The 18,751-nt window shown below is 36.5% G+C and overlaps 1 protein-coding gene across 3 annotated transcripts in view; it reads right to left on the bottom strand.

The window, feature by feature from the left end:
- Positions 1–18,751, bottom strand: part of PTPRK (protein tyrosine phosphatase receptor type K) — a 759,288-nt gene that overhangs the window by 127,969 nt on the left and 612,568 nt on the right. For all 3 annotated transcript variants that reach the window (XM_069077441.1, XM_069077439.1, XM_069077440.1), the window contains exons 12-13: positions 10,543–10,816; positions 4,994–5,030 (exon numbers count right to left, since the gene is read on the bottom strand). In XM_069077441.1, the coding sequence (XP_068933542.1) occupies positions 4,994–5,030; positions 10,543–10,816 (311 nt within the window). The remainder of the gene's footprint in view (positions 1–4,993; positions 5,031–10,542; positions 10,817–18,751) is intronic.

Raw genomic sequence — 18,751 nt, 5'->3', positions numbered from 1 at the left:
GAATAAATGTAATGCTTTATGTAAACTAAGGAAAACTTTATTATTGTATTAGCCAGAAAACTCCCATTGTGGGAACTATTTCCAGCAGCAAACTGCAACCTTTTTATAGCTTAGCTACAGAGGTCATCAAAGTACTGGCCAAAGAGCTAAGAATAGTTTTAAATTTTAAAATACAACAATATTTATAAATGTAAAGATCATCCTCAGCTTGTGCAGTTGTACAAAACCAGTCAGCTGCTAGATATTTGTGTAGAAAAAAAATTCTATACTTCAGTTTAAAAAGTCGACTGCATATGTACAAGATGGTGGAGGCGTTGCTAGATAGAGTTCATGTAAGAAAGGTCTGGGTTAGCAAGCTCCATTTAAGTCAGGAGTGTGATGTGGCAATAAAAAAAAGCTAGGCTATTATAAGAGAAATGTCCTGCTGTAACAGGACAGAGGGAAGGTGCTGATGTGCTTGGCTTTGTTCAGATCACACTCTGTTTGGTTCTGGACATGCCACATTTTAGGAGGGATGCTGATAAACTGGAAGTTGAAGGTAAGAGAACTAAAAACCATGACATACAATAGTCAATCAATCAATAAACATTTAAATGCTTACTATGTGTCAGGCACTGCGCTAAGCACTACGGCTACAAAGAAAGGCAAAAATAGCTCCTGCCCTGAAGGAGTTCACAATCTAATGCAGAAGACTATGGGATAATAGAAATAAAAGCTAATACACAGACATATAAGGATTTGCAAAGCATTTCATACATATCATCTCATCTGATCCTTATGCCAACCCTGTGAGGTAAATGTGATAAAGTTCTCTGATTTTATGGATAAAGAAACTGAGGCTTAGTAATTAATATTATTAATATTAATAATAATAATAAAATTAATAAATCTTGCCCAGGGTCACAGAGCTACTGACAGTCTATAAGGATTTGAGCCCAGGTCAAACTGACTCTGGCAGCTAGGTGATGCAGTGGATAGCGTGTCAAAGCTTGGAGTCAGAAAGACTAATCTTAAGTTCAAATCCTATCTCAGATACCCACAAGCTGTGTGACCCCGGGTAAGTCACATAACCCTGTTTGCCTCAGTTTCCTCATATGTAAAATGACTGGAGAAGGAAATGGCAAACCACTCCAGTGTCTTTGCCAAGAAAACCCCAAATGGGCTCACAAAGAGTCAGCCATGACTAAAAAATGACCAAACAAAGACAACATCCTGACTCCAAGTTCAGTGCTCTAGTCATTATTTCATCTTGACTTCAACTGAGGAAGCAGTTCAAGGAACTCCATGGTCATTTAGCCTGCAGAAGAATAAACACACAGACCAGATAGATACCTGTTTTATGTCAAATGCATCCCTGGCTATCTCCCATGCCTGGAACTCTCTTCTTTCTCATCTCCATCTCCTGACTTTTTTGGATTCCTTTAAGTTTTAGCAAGTTGCACATTATGCAAGAAGCCTTTCCTGGGCCTCCATAATCTTAGTCCTTTCCCTTGGAGATTATCTCCAATTTAGCTTGTATATAACTTGTTTGTACATAATTGTTTGCATGTTGTCTCCCCTATTAAAATGAAAGCTTGTCTGTCTTGTATGCTCATTCCTTAGTGCAGTGCCTCACATATAATAAATGCTTCTTGACTGATGGCTGACTGGAAGAGGGATTAGATGTCTCTGCATGATATGAAAGGCCAGAATTAATAAGAATAAGTGAAAGTTGTAGAGAGGCAGAATTCAGGTCAATAGGAGAAACTTTCTAATAATCAGTTATACAATACAATATTGGGGGGTACAGTGATTTCTATATCACTGAAAGTCATCATTTAAGAAGCAATATAACCATTGATAGGAGTGACGTCCAGCTAAAAGTTGGATCAGATGACATTGGAGGGCCTTTCTTACCAATATTCTCTGATATGCATGACACTGTGCTTGGCCATGAGCATATAATGATAGACATGGCCCAGATCCTGCCTTCCAGGAGCTCACAATCTAATGAAGGGGAAATGAAGGGTAAAACAAAACAAGACATCTATTATGATAAAAATCAGAATGTCAATGCAGGGGAAAAGTCTGGACAAAAGACAACGAATTTAAGGACAGAGATCACTTTAATCCATTGGATTCTGGGAAGGCTTCAAGGAAGTTAGAAAGCAAAGGGGAGGGGAGGGGAGAGGAAGGAAAGAGAGAGGAGAGAAATTAAGAGGGAAGCCTTTTAATACTTCAGACAAAAGATAATCAAAGGAACATAAATGGAATGGACCTCAGAGGCCAGAATCCAACCCTCTCATTTTATGGATCAGAATACTGAGCCATAGGGGTGGCTAAGTGGCGCAGTGAATAGAGCACTTGCCCTGGAGTCAGGAGGACCTGAGTTTAAATCCAGCCTCAGACACTTGACACATTTACTATTCATGTGACTTTGGGCAAGTTACTTAACCCCAATTGCCCTCCAAAAAGCAAAAAGAAAAAAAAGAAGAAGAAGAAGAAGACGACTGAGTCACAGAGAGTTTAAGTGCAGGGTCAAACAGCTAAAAATGTCAGAAGTGGGATTTGACTTTAAGGTCTTCATTACTTCTAGTCCAAAGCCCTATTCCTTACCTTAGAGAATTCAAACTGTCTGAAGCAGATTAAAATGCAATTGGGAAAAGTTTAGCAAAATAAATGAAAATAAAATATAACATGGATAATTTCAATATATGGTTTTCTAAGTGGTTATGTTGCCTGTAGGGATCCTTATTTAAAGTCAGTGGTATCTGTTTTTATTTAAGCTTGATTCCACTAAACTACAGCACACTACCTATCTTATCACTGGTAGCTAGGGAGCACAAAAAATAGAGGGTTGATCCTAGAAACAGGAAGTTCTGAGTTCAAATTTGGTTACAAACACTTACTAGGTGGGTGACCCTGGGCAACTCACATAACCTCTCTGCTTCACTTTCTTCAACTGCAGAATCAGTGTGATAATAGCCCTGTCTTCCAAGGATTGCTGTGAGGATCAAATGAGATTTGTAAAAGCTTTAGCAAAGTGCCTGGTGCATAATAGGCACTTGATGAAGGTTTCCTTCCTTTCCTTCCTTCCTCTTATAGAATTGATGACTTGGATTTATCCCTAATAAGCATTCTAGGATAGGCTGCATTGAGCCCATACCTTTTTGGTTAAACGCATAATGTGCTGACTGAGGGGAAGGCACGGATTCCTTAAAAATTATCTTGACATGGATGTGTTTGCAGAGCTTCAAACTCAAGAAGTCCAAAATAGAATTTTTAGCTTTCCCTCAAAAAGGCCCCTCTCCCTGATATCTTGATCTCTGTTGATAGCACCATTACCACCATGACACTACACAGTTTTGTCTTCACACGATCTCTCGAGAGCTACATACATGTCCTTTGATACCAGATCCAGGGCTCCTTCCAGACCAAGCTGCTTTCCATCAAACAATTTAAACCAGACTTCTATGACACGAAATATATGGGATTCCAAGAAATATGTTACAGAAACAAATTTTAGTGAAAGAAAAAAAAAAGACAACCAAATTCCCTAAGGTAATACAAAAAGTCAGTAAAAACTGAAAATATTTCAGGGGTTTTTGAATCTGTCACTTGTAAAAACAAAGGTGTAACCAGCTATACCTAAAAAGATTCTTTAAGACTTCAATGACAAATGTTAATTTGAGAATACTTTGATCTAGCAGATGCCTCTTGCCCATGCTGGTAGAAACCTGAAATGTTTGTTCCCTTTAAATTACTTCCTAAGAAAATTCAACTAAAAGTATACTGCAATTCAAACTAAACTATATAAAAATAAATTATCATATATAACAATTCTTTCCCTTCCTATCTCTCTCTCCTTTAAGATTTCTCTCTTTTGTATTCTGTTTGAACAATGAAAAGAAACTTTAAACTATATTTTTCCCAAAACTGTTATTTCATTTTCTTTTGAAATGTGTACAGGGCATTCTGTACAAAGCAAGGGGAATGGTTTTAACTGCCATCACAAATCAAGAATTAAACACAAGGGCTTACTTGAGAAGACTGATGATTAGACTTTGGGAAATGATAGAAGGAAAGGTGCCAACACAAACCGAATGTGGACATTTATTTTTACCCCAAACTGATTTACTACTGCTCAAGAATATGGGTCCAATTCTAATTACAGCAGCCAACACATAAACACAACACCAATTCTCTGAGGATTATCATGTTAACATCAATATGGTCCTTTCTTGTTTCCAGTGCTAAAATCTATCAAATGCTTCTCCATGTTTCTGAAAAGTCATGTAATTTTGCAATGAGAGGCTATAAATATGGTGGGAAAAGGAGAATCTCATCCACTTTGAATCCTAAGTCTTCATCCTAAGACAAAAGTGTTTATTTTACTACTGAATGACAAAACCATTTTATATAGAATCAACATGAATTGTCCTGGCAAATATACTTCGGGGAGGTCTTATGCTATGGTATTCCTTGAAATTTTAAGAAAAATTTAAAAAATGCAAAAAAAGAAAGAAATGGAAAGAGAGAAAGGAAGGGAAAAAAGTATCATCTAGTTAGTTGCTTCTGTATTAAAGATATCAACCTCTTCCCATGTTCTGAACTGTGCCTACAAGGGCATTAAGGGGGATGGTTCTTTTACACTTATAGGAACTCTCCACTTCTAACCTGTCCTTGGTAACTTCTCCTAACAGTCCAACTGTTCATAAGAACAAGACCTTGCTGAGTACAAATGACGAAAATGAGCTTTTCATATTTTGGCTAAATCCTGCCTATTTTTGAAAGAAGATTCCACTAGCCAAGTACAAAGAGAGTAAAAAGTAGCCTGCCATTATGTGTTAAAGATACTCAAGAGAGTCAGAGTACTTTGCTGGCCCGGTAACTGGGCTGTGCTGAAAAAGCTGTGTAATAGAAATGGCACATTTAATTACTGCTGATGCAAGGAATAAAGTACTTTCCTCTTAGGGCAAGGGGAATATGGAGTGAAAGAAAGCCAGTCTCTTACCTTTTGTAGCGATTCGTACACACTGGGTTTTAGTTTCCTGTTGAAGGGGTAAAAAACGAAAGGAAATATAATCAATGTACAATTCAAGCCGTCCTACTTACCAAGTAAGAAAAGGTTTTAAGACCAATCTAGAGTAACAAAGATTAAAGTTTAGACACTAGTTAAATTTTTTTCCAAGATTGAAATAGGAGATTAATAAAAATATTAAACATAGGCAGAATTTTGCTTTTGTTCCCTGCATATCCAGTGGAAAGAGAAAAATTATACCTCTATACATGGCCTGGAAACCCTCCTCAATTTCCCCCCCAGCTTAATGTAAGACTGTTACCATACTCCCACAGGCCATACCCACTAAAGGTGTATGTCTCTTAGAACTCTATCCTGTGACCTCTTCCCTTGTCCTTCTATTTCATTTGATGATCTCTTTGGCTTCCGTGACTTCAATGATCATTTCTATAATAATGATTTTCAGATTTATATATCTAGCCTAAGCTCTGGACTAATATTTCTAATTGCCTAGTAGAATCACAAATTGTAATGCCCATAACAATATGTCTAAAATTGAACTCATTATATTTCCTCCTAAACCTTCCCCTCTTCAAACTTCCCTTTTACTGTTGAGGATAAAACATTCCTCCCATTCACACAGGCTCACAATATAGATATCATCATCAGTTCCTCACTTTTATCATTCCACATAGCCAATCTGTTGCCAAGTTGATATTTCCTTTGTAACAACCTTCTCTCCTCTGACATTGTTACTTGTCCTGGTCCAGTTCCTCATCACTTCATGCTTACATAATTGGAACAGCCTTATAATTGGACACCAGTCTCTCCCTACTCAGCTGTCAAATTAATCTTCCTAAAGTGCAGATATGACCATCTCAGGCCCCTCTTTTCAATAAACTTCAATTGTTCCCTATCACCTCCAGGATCAAATATAAAATCTTCTATTAGACATTCAAAGCCCCTTCCCTCCCATATACCCTGCAATCCATTAATAACGGACTTCTTGTTTGTTGTTTCTTGCCTAAGACCCTCCCATTTCAAGACTCAAGGCAGTTTCCCTGACTGTTTCCCTTGCCCAGAACAGTTCCTTCTTCATTTCTTCCTCCTGACTTCCCTCAAGTCACAATTAAAATTCCACCTTCTGTGAGAACCCTTTCCTGATCCTCATTAAAGCTACTTCCTTTCCTCTGTTAACTATCTCCAATTTATCTTGTACATAATTTGTTTGTACATACTTGTTTTCATGTTGTCTTCCCCATTAGTCTGTGAGCTCCTTGAAAGATGTCATATCTTTCTTTGTAACCTCAATATTTAGCATACTGCCTGATACATAGCAGGAACTTAATAAATTCTTTCTGACTGACACAACTTATTTTTTCCATGGTTCAGTTAAATTCCATCTGTTCAATACAGTGGTGCAAATATACTCACTGGGACCATAAAAGTCAAAAGGCAGGTGTGTAGTTATCAATAGGAGTGTAGAGGTGGTATCAATATATGAGAAGGATAGGAAAAAAATAAATATCAGAGTTGTCACATCATTTCAGTATATGATAATGAAAGATCTTGGGTTTTTATTTGCTTTTTTGGGTGATTTATATTGTTACAAATGATATTTTTATAGATACCATCAAGAACACGAGAGGAGAGCAAAAACATACAAGGCCAGAAGACAACAACAATCCAAGTATTTAGTAACTTAGAGAAGTAGCCTCAGGGCTGGCTGGTGTATATGTTGATTTAGTGACTTGGGAAACTGGTGAGTGATCTGTGAATACCTGCGTGTATGTAGAAAGAGATTTATAGGAGAATTCTGTTAGTGAATTTCCAAGAGATTAGAAAGAGGTTATGGAGTGAGAATGGGTTATACATTAAATATATTTGTTATAAACAAATTCCTTGCTTATAAATTTATAAACAAATTCCTTGTTTATAAATTTATAAACAATTTATCAATTTATACGGGGTTTATAAATTCCTTGTTGAGAAAGAGAGCAAGGAAAAGTGTAGTATAGAGCTTAGAAGCATCCCAGTTCTTTGCGGGATTTGGAATGAGGATGAAAGGGATGTGAATGGGCCTGGTCACTAGCATGCCTCTTCATCCACACAATGCATCCCAGCGCACAAGCTCTAATGCAGAGGACACATCTGGATACACAGCTGGACGTTTGACACTCCTCTTTCTATTCAAGCACTAAAGGCAAAATTAAGACCGTTGAAAGGCACAAAGAGAGGGTGTATCTCATGAGGTTTTCTTTCTTTTTTAAAAGTTTTCTGGGGGAGAAGATATGAATTCACCTTTCCAAGATTTGTTCCCTTTTACCAAGGTTAGGGTCTCAATTCTTAAAAAAAAAAAAACAACCAAAAACCAAACTATAAGATTTAGTGAAGGCAGACAATAAATGAATTCTTCATCAATCAACAAACATTTATTAAACCCCTACTGTGTGCCAGGTCCTGGGATGCAAAAATGAAAATGGAACAGTACTTGCCTTCTATTGTAGTAAACCACATGTACACACGTTTTATGTGCATGCGAACACATGCATTTGTGTGCCTGTTTGTGTGTATGTCCACGTAAAGTGAAGATTTGTGATTCCCCACCTCCCCATCTCAGTTGAGAGTTATTATAGAACATGATCACATATGACAAAAATATTACTGTATAAACAAGATAGAATTTTACTCTTTGATCTCTTTATGAAGTATGAACCTTTTTGATTGAGTTTGGAAGATTAAAAAAAAATTGGCTAAGCAAACAATTTAGTCACACCACTGGGGGCTTTAAATATCTGTATATTACCAGCTCCACAGCAAATACATGCAGAAGATCTGAACAGAGCAGAGTAGGTAGGGATGGTTCTTCCCTTGACCAACCCCATCAATCATGTCTTATGAGCTCCTGATTAGAAGAAAACAATGCATTCTCTGAGGAACATGTCTCAGGACAGATATGGATGTGGGGAGAATCACTGGAGGGAGGTGGTCAGCATCAAGGAACATAACCCTAGCCTCAGAGAAGGGTTCTGGGTATGGATTCAAGAAGGAAACAGATTCCAGGAGCCCAGCTGAGCATCCTTGTTAGCAGATATGCTACACCTAATAGTAGGTATTTAGAGAGAAAGGACCAGGCCATGCAATACCAGGAGCTGCACGTTACCGTTTGTCACACAGGCATTCTACATGTGTGCCTCAATTTTAAGTTTGAGCCCACTCTTTCCAAAGATTCTATATGGAAGAGTGAACCCTGGACTTCAGTAGGAAATATTTTCTGCTATTTTTTTTTAAAACTATATCACTTAAACAAATGCCCTTAGTAAAAACTAATAATGTCTCCTGGATGATTTTAATGGGAAGCATACCATTAGGGGCTTGTCAACTACAGTAGTAGGAACAATAACTCACAGGGTTATACTTAGAACCAGAGGTAGCAGGTATACTCTGGGAACCTGATCTGTTAGTATGAATTTAAGCTAGGGGAGCAAGGCACTAGATGCTGGAGGATTAGGGAAGGCCTAAGAAAAAGAGAAAAATTCATTCTCATTTTCTAATATACTTAATTCTCAAGGGTCTTTTGAGATGATACTAAACCTTAACATATAACAAAGAATAGATTTTTTCCTATAAGCGTTTCACATTAAATAAAAAGTTCAATTATCCAAAATCAATCTTAGATTGTTGGTTGATATTAAAAATCACACAAAACAATTCTTTCAGCAAGTAATAATTAAAAGTATACTACTCTTATTTAGTTCTGACCTGAGGCCTTCATAGCAAACTGAGAACAAGATATTATTTCTGACTCTAGTAAAAATCTAAAGGGATTTTGCTTTGTTGAAAGCAATCACTTTTAACTACAGCAGCACTCCTTGACCCTGCTGTTGATGTGAAACACATCAATTTAAAAACTCTATGCCAAGATATCTGTGAAGTACATTGTCATAACTTTACACTTTAGATGTACAAGAGTATGGTCACACTAGCAATTAGAAAGGAAAATTTCCCCTCAAAGTTTTTTAGTAATATTATAGAAAGCCCTTTCCCAGAAAGGGACATTCATTAACACCCCGTTTCATATCACAGATTAAGTCATGAAAGTTAATTTTCTATCTCTCACTTCTTAAAAGTTAAAAAAAATAAACAACCCAACAAATATAGAATGATATTTTCTACTGGTATGTCTTTATACTCTGAATGGAATATTAATTTCTATAGTCACTGCTTTATCAGGGCAACTAATGACCTTCAATGCAGGAAGTAAGAAGTCTTGAGTGCGTGTGTGTGTGTGTGTGTGTGTGTGTGTGTGTGTGTGTGTGTAGGGGAGGGAGATTTTGTTCTCCTTTTCAATATTATCAAGTACACACAGTCATACAGAACAGCTTCTTCCATAATAAGTCACCATTAGATATATTGCCTTTGTTTCTTCTCTGTCTACTCTAGATTTTCATAAAAAGTATTCAATAACTATCTAGAAGTTTTAGTTTCTCTTAAGGGCTATAGGAAAACAAATGGAAGAACATGACTGTCCTCCAATTAAAACACTATGGCTAAGATAAAATTTCCTCAAGCCAGTGATTTGTCATTTAATTTCCCAGATACTTAGGAGCTCTGTAATCCGAAAGCATTCATTTCATATGCGTGTATATATGTATATATATAAACATATGTGTGCGTGTGTGTGTGTGTATTCCTTAAATGGAATTTAAAACTTGGCAGCTGTCCTCTTGTGCCACATGCATGTGTGGCACACACACACACACACACACACACACTTTATGCCACTACCTTTCCCAAAACATATTTCTACTTTAAGAAAGAAAATCATTCAAAGAAAACAGCATGGGGCACAAGAGACCTTTCTAACCCACAGCCATGGTGGTATTTAACTTCCTCTTGTGTTTTTCTCTTCAATATTCATACAAGACCAGTAACAGTGTTCAAAAGCAACTGTGTCCAAAATGGATAAAGGGAGGAGGTAACCAGGGAGATTCAAAGGCCTACTTTTCTGGGTACACAGCAGTTGGGCAATCTAGAGGCAGCCTTCTGCATGGGCTCTGTCAAATGTACCACAGGCAGTGCATTACTTTGTAATCAGTAGATTTTTACTTTGCTATTTTCTATTTGTTCAATATTGCCTGAAAAGTTTGCAACATTTTATTAGCCTGCTGAGGAGTACGCATTTTGTTTATCCTACAGTAAATTTAATCTTTTGAAGTGTGCCACCACAGAGAAAGGGGGCAAGAACAATGGCATATATTTACAGAGGGTGCAGAAACACACTGCTTAAATCATTTTACTCAAAACGGCTACCGTGGGCTTTTACTAAAGTCTCAACTAGAAACAGTTACTAGGAAACAGGAGTTGTGTGAAATACGACTGGCATGAAGCCTCAGCCTCACAGTACAGAACCATGCACAGTAGTAGAAAGAGGCAACAGCATCACTGTACACTATTACTTTTGACTAATTCTGTCTGGCATCTCTAAAAAGCCACTGGGACTTTCCTTGGAGGAGAGAAAAAAAATCTTGCTAGGTACTTACTTTCTCCACACTGCTCATAGCCTGAAAGTAGATGTTGTAACCTTTCCGAGGTGCTAGAGGTGGGTTCCAAAATCCTTGGTATGTCCTGTTGTCACCGACAGTAAAGGGGGCTGGTTCAGGAAGATTCCCAGGGGGTAGTTCAGCAGCAAAGTAATATGGAGAACCTCCACTCATGGCACTCTGGTAGGTGATGGGGACCTGGTAGCACTCCATTGCCCCCGTTTCTCGCTTGGTTCGGTGGGGATGTAATTCTTCCACCACAATTTGATAGGCACTTTTAGGTCATGGGAAGAAAAAAACAATGACAATATTGCTAGTTAGTTGTGCTAAAAGTTACAAGGCATCCACAGACACTTTAAAAACAATTTGTCAATTCTAAACAAGGGGAATGGCACATTCTCTAATCCCATACCTCACCTATGCTGGGCAGGAAACAAATGACACATTTTCATATTAATCTTCGCATTAACGTAACGTTTATTGTCTCAAAGCTATTTATTCTTTTAAGAAATTGGTCTCAGTGAAAGCAATTTATGAGCATTGCTGCAGAATTCTAAGTGGGCTTCTATGTCTTTCTTCCCACATAATCCATGTGATACAAAAGAAAAAGAAAAACCATATTAAAGAACCATCTCCGCATTTGGGAAATTTTGTGTAATCATGCACCCTAATAAAGAACTTGACACTAACCACAGCCATGCAATAGATTAGGTTCTTTGCCTGATAGTTAAAATATTTAAAGTTAACATTTTTCTCTGAAATGATATTATAGAAAGCTCAGCTTCAAGGCCTGACATAATGACTGCCTTTGGGCTGTGCTTGAAGCACCAATTTGCAGTTGTCATATCATTAGAGACAGAATGTGCTGACAGGCTTCTCCACCTCTTGACCTTGCTATGGCATCTATCTTGGCTCAGAGCTATGGAGATCTAAAGTACAAGTGACATGTTGTAATATGGGCACAGATGGACAGAAATCTGTCCACTCCACCAAAATAGACTGCCTCGTTTTCTTACAGTTGTCAATGATAAAATGCCACAAATTGCAGAAACAGATGGCATTTGGCCTATTAAAATGCCAACCTAAGCCTTCCAATACCTTTCTGAAAGGGCTGGGTAGTTTTCTACTAAGGTTTACTATCTATAGAAGCCTGGGAGGAGGGCAACTTTGAAATTAAAAAAAAAAGTATACTCTAATTTAGAATTGAAATGGCTGTTAGCTGTCTATTATTGAATGAATATCAGCCACTCAATTATTGTATATGGCAAACTCTTTAGGCAAAGGTGGTCCTAAGGAAAGAGATATGCCTATATTTTAGATTAAATTAAGTGAATATAAGCTTAAAAAGGCCTGAAAAAAGGTAGAGATATTTTACTATACATGACCCAATGAAACAGATAATAAATGTACTTCTTGGTAAGTGGTTTAACTTTAAATTTTGGGTACTATAAAAATATGAAAGTACCCCCTTTATTATTTTAATGTTCCTTCTAAATTGATTAAAAACAATCTAGAAGTATAAGAAAGAAGAGGATCCTTGGATGAAATGCCAACTTATGATGAAAGTGTCATTCAAAAATATTAAAGTCCATCAAGAGTCCTTTTTAAAAAACTCTGGCCTGTATAAACTAATTTACTCAGACAAATGGGAGAACATACTAGATCAGAAGACAATAGAACATTCAGAATTAAGGGGAAATGATAAAGTTTTGCCCTAAACATTTAGAAATAATTATTTCTCTTAAAATTATTAATAAATTAAGTGACTTAGTGATTATGTGATCTGCCTACCCAGAACTACCTTTCCCTTAGAAATATAACAGAAATATTAGTAAATCACAATTCCAAATCCAGGAAAGCTAAAAGGACTTAAGGTTATGCAAGTGGAAATTGCATGTACTACATCTTTCTTCTTTTTCCCTGCCAGTTTGGTTCCGCTAAGCTTCTAAGATTGTCACTGACAAGAATTCTGCTCTGAGAGGTGCCCAGAGAGCAGAAATTTTTCAATTCAAAACCTTTTAAGTTCTTAAGCATAGACTCAGCAGGGGAAGTGGGATGCATAGCATTGCAGATGACCAACAACAAAAAGACACTCCAGGGGCTCTTTGATTTTCTCATCCCTATTTACGTTATACATTCATAGACCCAAGAAATTTCTGAGGGGAAGAGAGAGTCTGAAGGATGATCTAATCCACATTTCTCATTCTATATTTGATAAAACTGAAGCCTTGAGAAAATAGGTGACATGGCCAAGGTTGCACATGAAGTAAGTGATACAGCCAGGATCAGAACCTAGTAAAATGACTGCTGGATGAGCATTATTTCATTAATTTTTACCATAACTCAATTCAACAAACATTTAAATGTTTTTGTTCAATTTACTGTTAATCACTAGAAATACACAGATGAAAATTTATATAATCAATAACTTCAAAGTGTTTATAATCAAGTAGAAAAAACAAATTGCATAGGCAAATGACTATAATACAACTTAGACTGCTGTAGGTATGTAGGAGACCACATTAGCTTGGCATAGCAAGCCTTCCACAGTCTGACTCTATCCTTCCTTTATAAGCTTATTGCATACACGCCATATGCCAGTCACATGGATCTGTCTGCTATTTCTGAAACTCACCCCTCAATCTCCTCTTCCTGGGCCTTTGCATGTGGCACTCCCTATGAAGGAAATGAACTTTCTTCTCACCTCTGCTTCTTAGAATCCCTACCTTTTGTCAAAGCTCAGCTTGTGTATCTCCTCCTATGGGAAATCTATTTCAATTCCCAAATTCTTTCTGCTCTCTTTCTCTCTCCTCCATAAATCATCACACATAAATTCATCTGATTATATGTTGTACCACACCCCCCCCACCTCCCAGTAGTATGTAAGGTCCTTGAGGGTAGGCATTGTTTTTATGGTTCCTCTTTGTGTTCCCTAGAAACAAGCACAATACTTTGCATTAGTAAATTTAATAAAAACTATTTTCAGTTGAGTGTGTGTGTATGTGTGTGTGTGTGAGAGAGAGAGAGAGAAAGAGCAGGGGAGGGAGAGGAGAGAGGAAGAGAGAGAGAGAGTCTGAGAGAGAGAGAGAGACTTGAAAAGAGAAAGATACTTGTGATAGTCAAAGGATATGAGACATTTCTAGATGGAGGGACAACACAGAGAAAATTTAATGAAGTGGTATGTGAGCAAAAAGAAAAATAAGCAAGTGAACAGGCAGAGAAATGGACAGAGGAGATTCAAGGTATAGGAGGCAATGGCAAAAAAAAAAATGTTGGGTGAGAATGAGTCCAGTATGGCTGAGATGTATTGTGTTTTAAGGGTAACAGCATTAAATAAAGATAGAAATTGGGCTGCAGGCAAGTTATGAAGAGGCTTAATTATTCTACAAGAAGTGTCTAATTTATCTGATAGGAAATGAGGGCATCAAAGAAGGTTCTTTTCATCAAACTCATATTTCTCCCTCATAGACCCTCTGGGTTTATGAGAAAAAAATTAAGCAAAAAAATAAAAGTACAAATATTTTCACTAGTAGTTGATATCTAGAAATTAAACACCAAAGTTCATGTAAAAAAGCAGGTAACAGTTCATAGTGTAATATTCAGTTAATATGTGTTCAGTTAAACTGATAGGAGCCTAGTCCATAATCAGGGACACTTAAGTGAACAGAGCCCATGCCTCCAAATCTCCCAGAAACAAGCTAGAGAACTTATCAGAAGTATGTTATGTCATCACTATGGTTGTGGTAGGACTTATGGAAAAAGGAAATAACTCTCAGGTGAAGAACCCAGAGCAGTGTTTTCCAGATGATTAAATTAACTCCTTGAGATGAACTTTAGATGTATCAATGTTCCTGCTTACCTAAAAGAAAAAGTGGTACAGATGGTGGTTCAGTATTTTTTTTGAGCTATATATAAATGAAATTATTTCCAACTTTGCTATCCATGATAACTCACATTTATATAGCACTGTATAGTTTATAAAACACTTTACATACACTGGGATCATTTGATCCTCATACTTTTCCTGTGAAGTAGCTAGTATAGCTATTATTTTCTTCCAGGGTACCTGCACTTCAAAGTGGTACAGCAGAAAGAGGGCTGAGCTTGGAATGGGAAATAAGTTCAAATTCAGGAGAAATGAATGACTTGTAGGTAGTTAATCCATAAGCTCACAGGGCACTGGTGACCCTATGATACAACAGAAAATGCATCAGCAGCACAGGTGAGAATGAACCTTAAGCATCATGGGGCCAAATCCAATGTTCTTTTTCTTATGCCACAGTCACAGACCAAATCATATGATTGGGGTCTGTAAAATATCTCAAAAGATTATATAATCAAACCCTATCATTTTATAAATGAGGCAAATGAAGTGTAAAGAATTTAAATTATTTACTAAGCCCTATAGTAAATAAGTAATAATAATATTCATAATAATATATAAACTACTATGCACCAGGGACTGTTCCAAGGACTTTTATAATGATCTCTTTTGATGTTCACAACAAACCTGAAAGATAGGTGCTATTATTATCCCCGTTTTACATATGGGGAGACTGAGGAAAGTAGAGGTTAAGTGACTTGCCCAGAATCCCAGGGTTAGTGTCTGAGTCAAGATTTGAGCTCAGGTCTTCCAGACTCGAGGCCCAATGCTCTATCCAGTGGACATCTAGGTGCCCTATGTTGGACAGTCATTTTTCAGTCATGTCTGACCCTTCTTGACCCCATTTGAGATTTTCTTGGCAAAGATACTAGAATGGTTTGGCATTTCCTTTTCCAGATCATTTTCCAGATGAGAAAACTAAGCCAAACAGATTTGCCTACAGTCAAAAAGCTAGTAAATGTTGAGGTTAGATATGAACCTATGTAGAAGAATCTTCCAGACTCCAGGCCTAGCACTCTATCTACTGTACTACCTGGAGGCCCTAAGGAGAAATAATGTTTAAATCTAGGTTGTCTGGCAATAAATATAAAGCTTTTGTCAATATATCACAATGCAACACAATGGATACATTACTCCTCCCTTTTAGTGCTATTATCACTTCATTCTTATAGTATTAAGTTACTTGTCCAAGCCACCCAATCACTTATAGGACCTTAAGTCCTGATGATCACTGAACCCTTCACAATTTTTTTCAATATATTTACTTGATTAAAAAATTATCTAGAAGCATAGAACTGAGATCTTTAAAATGTGTTAAACCAAAATCATACATACAATGCAAAAAAGTGTGAAATTACTCCTCAAATAAGGAGTGTTAATAGAATTCCTTTTGGTTAAGCTAAATTTTTTTATCTCAAATTGCTGATCCTGACATTTTAAATGCAGTTTTAAAAATGTACCTCAAAGTACCAACAGTCTGCGCTATGTCTATTTGTAGTTTCGTTAGGTCATTTTACATTAACTAGCAGATAAGAGTTTACAAAATAATTTTGTAGATATTATGTCACTTTATCTTCACAATAATTCTGTAACCTAGAAGCAGAGAAGGTGTTAGTTTCATTTTATAGGTTATAAAACTGATGTTTAGAAGATGTTTATGGGAAGGTCTTTTCCCAAAGTCACCTAGCTAAGAAACTGTACTGGGACTATACTTTAAGGCCACCTTACTTTTCTCATTTTGAGCATCAACATTAATTCCAGGCAGTTCTGCATATGATATTTTCACTAGCAATTTCATGAGCATGACTCCCTGAATTATAATTCCCCTGAAAAGAAAGAAGGATGTTTCACTGGCTCTTCATACATTCTATGGACAGATCAAACATTTTCTTTCTCCAATGCATAATTTAAGAATCCTAATAATAAGTATCCTTAACAACAAAGTTATTCACAAATAAATTCTAAAGTTCATCTTCCACTACATGTACTTATTTTGCTTTCATAGTAAAAAAAAAATTGGCTAAAATGACAGATCCCCTTAAAGTGGTGAATGGTTAATGAGCTGTGATATAAGATTGTGATGGAACACTACTCTCCTATAAAGAATAATGAACTGGTTGATTTGAGAAAAATATGAAAAGACTTGGACTACTACGATGACAGGGAAGATTAGGACACAAACTCAGAAGGAGAAAATTAAATCAAAACAACAGGCAAATTCTCAAATACAAGCCCAACAAGAATTCCCGTAAGAGCTAAATATATAGACATGTATATTTTCAAAATCAAATAAGAATGGTAGTGAGGAAAAAATAGTAAAAGATGAGCAAGAAAATCATGAATAGAAAATTAAGAGTTTGGTAAAAGTGCTATCTGCCTCCAGAAAAAGAACTGACACATAAAAGTATGTATAGCATAGTCTTTACATATGTGTGAATATGTGTCTATACAAACATAAGTATGTAGTTCAGTTTAATTATAGCCCTCTTTAGGGTGGAATGAGGAGGGAGGGAGAAAAAAAGTGCACAGAAGAGAACAAAAGAAAACTTAGAAAGAAACACATAAAAGCTGGGCAGCTGTGAAAACAATTTGTCATTTTTATTACATTTTTCTATATAGCTGGAAATGGAAATGTATGGTTTTACACTGAATCCTTTTATGTTCTACTGTGTACATAGGAATGTTCTTTTTCTCCTTGTTTCCTATTTAAGTTTTAAATGAATAATCTTTTAAAAAAAATACCTCAAATCAAACTCTGGAGTTGCAGAGTCAGCAAAAGGTTAGGGGGAGACATCTTTTTAGCCCAAAACAACTTAGGAGAACAGAAGGAGAGGTCTGTGGCACTGGGATTGTGTGCTGGCCAAGAGTCCACATGGCTACAGCACCAATGGTGGGCCTTCAAGGTAGCAACAGCATCAGAATCAGCTTTGGCAGTTCTCAAAATAGATATGATAAGGTGATCTGACAAATGGTCAGAAAGAGACAATAGGGGTCCCATGTACTAGCATTAGGTGCAAGACAGGGCACTATTTGGCAACTCCATTGTCTACACCCATTTTCCAGTCACATTTCCAGGCAAGAGAGGAGTTCTTTAGGTCATAAGACCTAAAGTCCTGAGGAACAGTATCATTTTCATCACAACCAAGCAATAACTACTCCTCAACACAGATCAGTTTGATGTGTGTACTGGAAATGCTAAAAACTCCCCAAACCACAGAACTAGCTCTGAAAACAGCAGTATAAAAATGCCTGAAATTTATGACAGGTTTCCACCCTGCCTCCCTTTTACCCAGGGAACAGAGCCCAACTTTAACATAGAATTCAAAGTCAAGAAATGACCTAGGAAAATGAGCAAATAGCAAAGAAAGAATACACCCAAAAAACCTACTATAGTGACAGGGAAGATTAAGACATGAACTGAGAAGAAGACAATGAAATCAAAACAAGTAAATCCTCAATTGCAAGCCCAACAAGAATTCCTGTAGGAGCTAAATACATAGACATATGTATTTTCAAAATAAGGAATTAGAGAGGGAAAAAAATAAGCAACAAAATTATGAGAAGACAATTAAGAGCTAGGTAAAAGAATAAAAAAATGAAGAAAATAACACCTCAAAGAAAACCACCCCAGAACAGACAAAATGGAAAAAGAGATACAAAAATACACTGAAGAAAATAATTCCTTAAAAAGCAAACAAATGTAAAAAGAGGTTTTATAAAAAAGCTCACTGAAGAAAATAATTTCTTAAAAAAAATAGAATGGGGCAAGTAAAAGTGAATGACTCCATAAGACATCAAGAAATAATAAAACAAAGTCAAAAGAAAGAAAAAAAAAGAAAACTGAAATATTTCATTGGAAAAATAATTCAACTAGAAAATAGATTCAGGAAAGATAATTTAAGAATTATTAAATTTCCTGAAAGTCATGATCAAAGAAACAGTCTTGACACCATATTTCAGAAACTTATAAAGGAAAACTGCCCTTATGTCCTAGAGCCACAGGGTAAAAGAAAAATTTTAAAAATCCACTGATCACCTCTTAAAAGAGTTTCCTAAATGAAAACTTCCAGAAATATTATGGTCAAATTCCAGAGATCCCAGGTGAAAGAGAAAACAGTTCAAGAATCTAGAAAGAAACCACTCAAATACCATGGAGCTGCAGTTAGGACAGCAGAAAATTTAGCAACTACCACATTACAGGAACAGAGGGCTTGGAATATGTTATTCTGGAAGGCAAAGAAGATAGGATTACAACAAAGAATAACTTACTGAGAAAAACTGAGTGTAATCCTTCAGGGAGAAAAATGGTATTTAATAAGACAGAGG

The sequence above is a fragment of the Petaurus breviceps genome, unplaced genomic scaffold (genome assembly GCF_028583685.1).
Source record: "Petaurus breviceps papuanus isolate PSGF00001 unplaced genomic scaffold, PetGlider_PUasm1.0 90977, whole genome shotgun sequence".
NCBI classification, from domain to species: domain Eukaryota; kingdom Metazoa; phylum Chordata; class Mammalia; order Diprotodontia; family Petauridae; genus Petaurus; species Petaurus breviceps.
The sequence above is the reverse complement of the archived record's forward strand: the minus strand, read 5'-3'. Positions and strand labels throughout refer to the sequence as shown.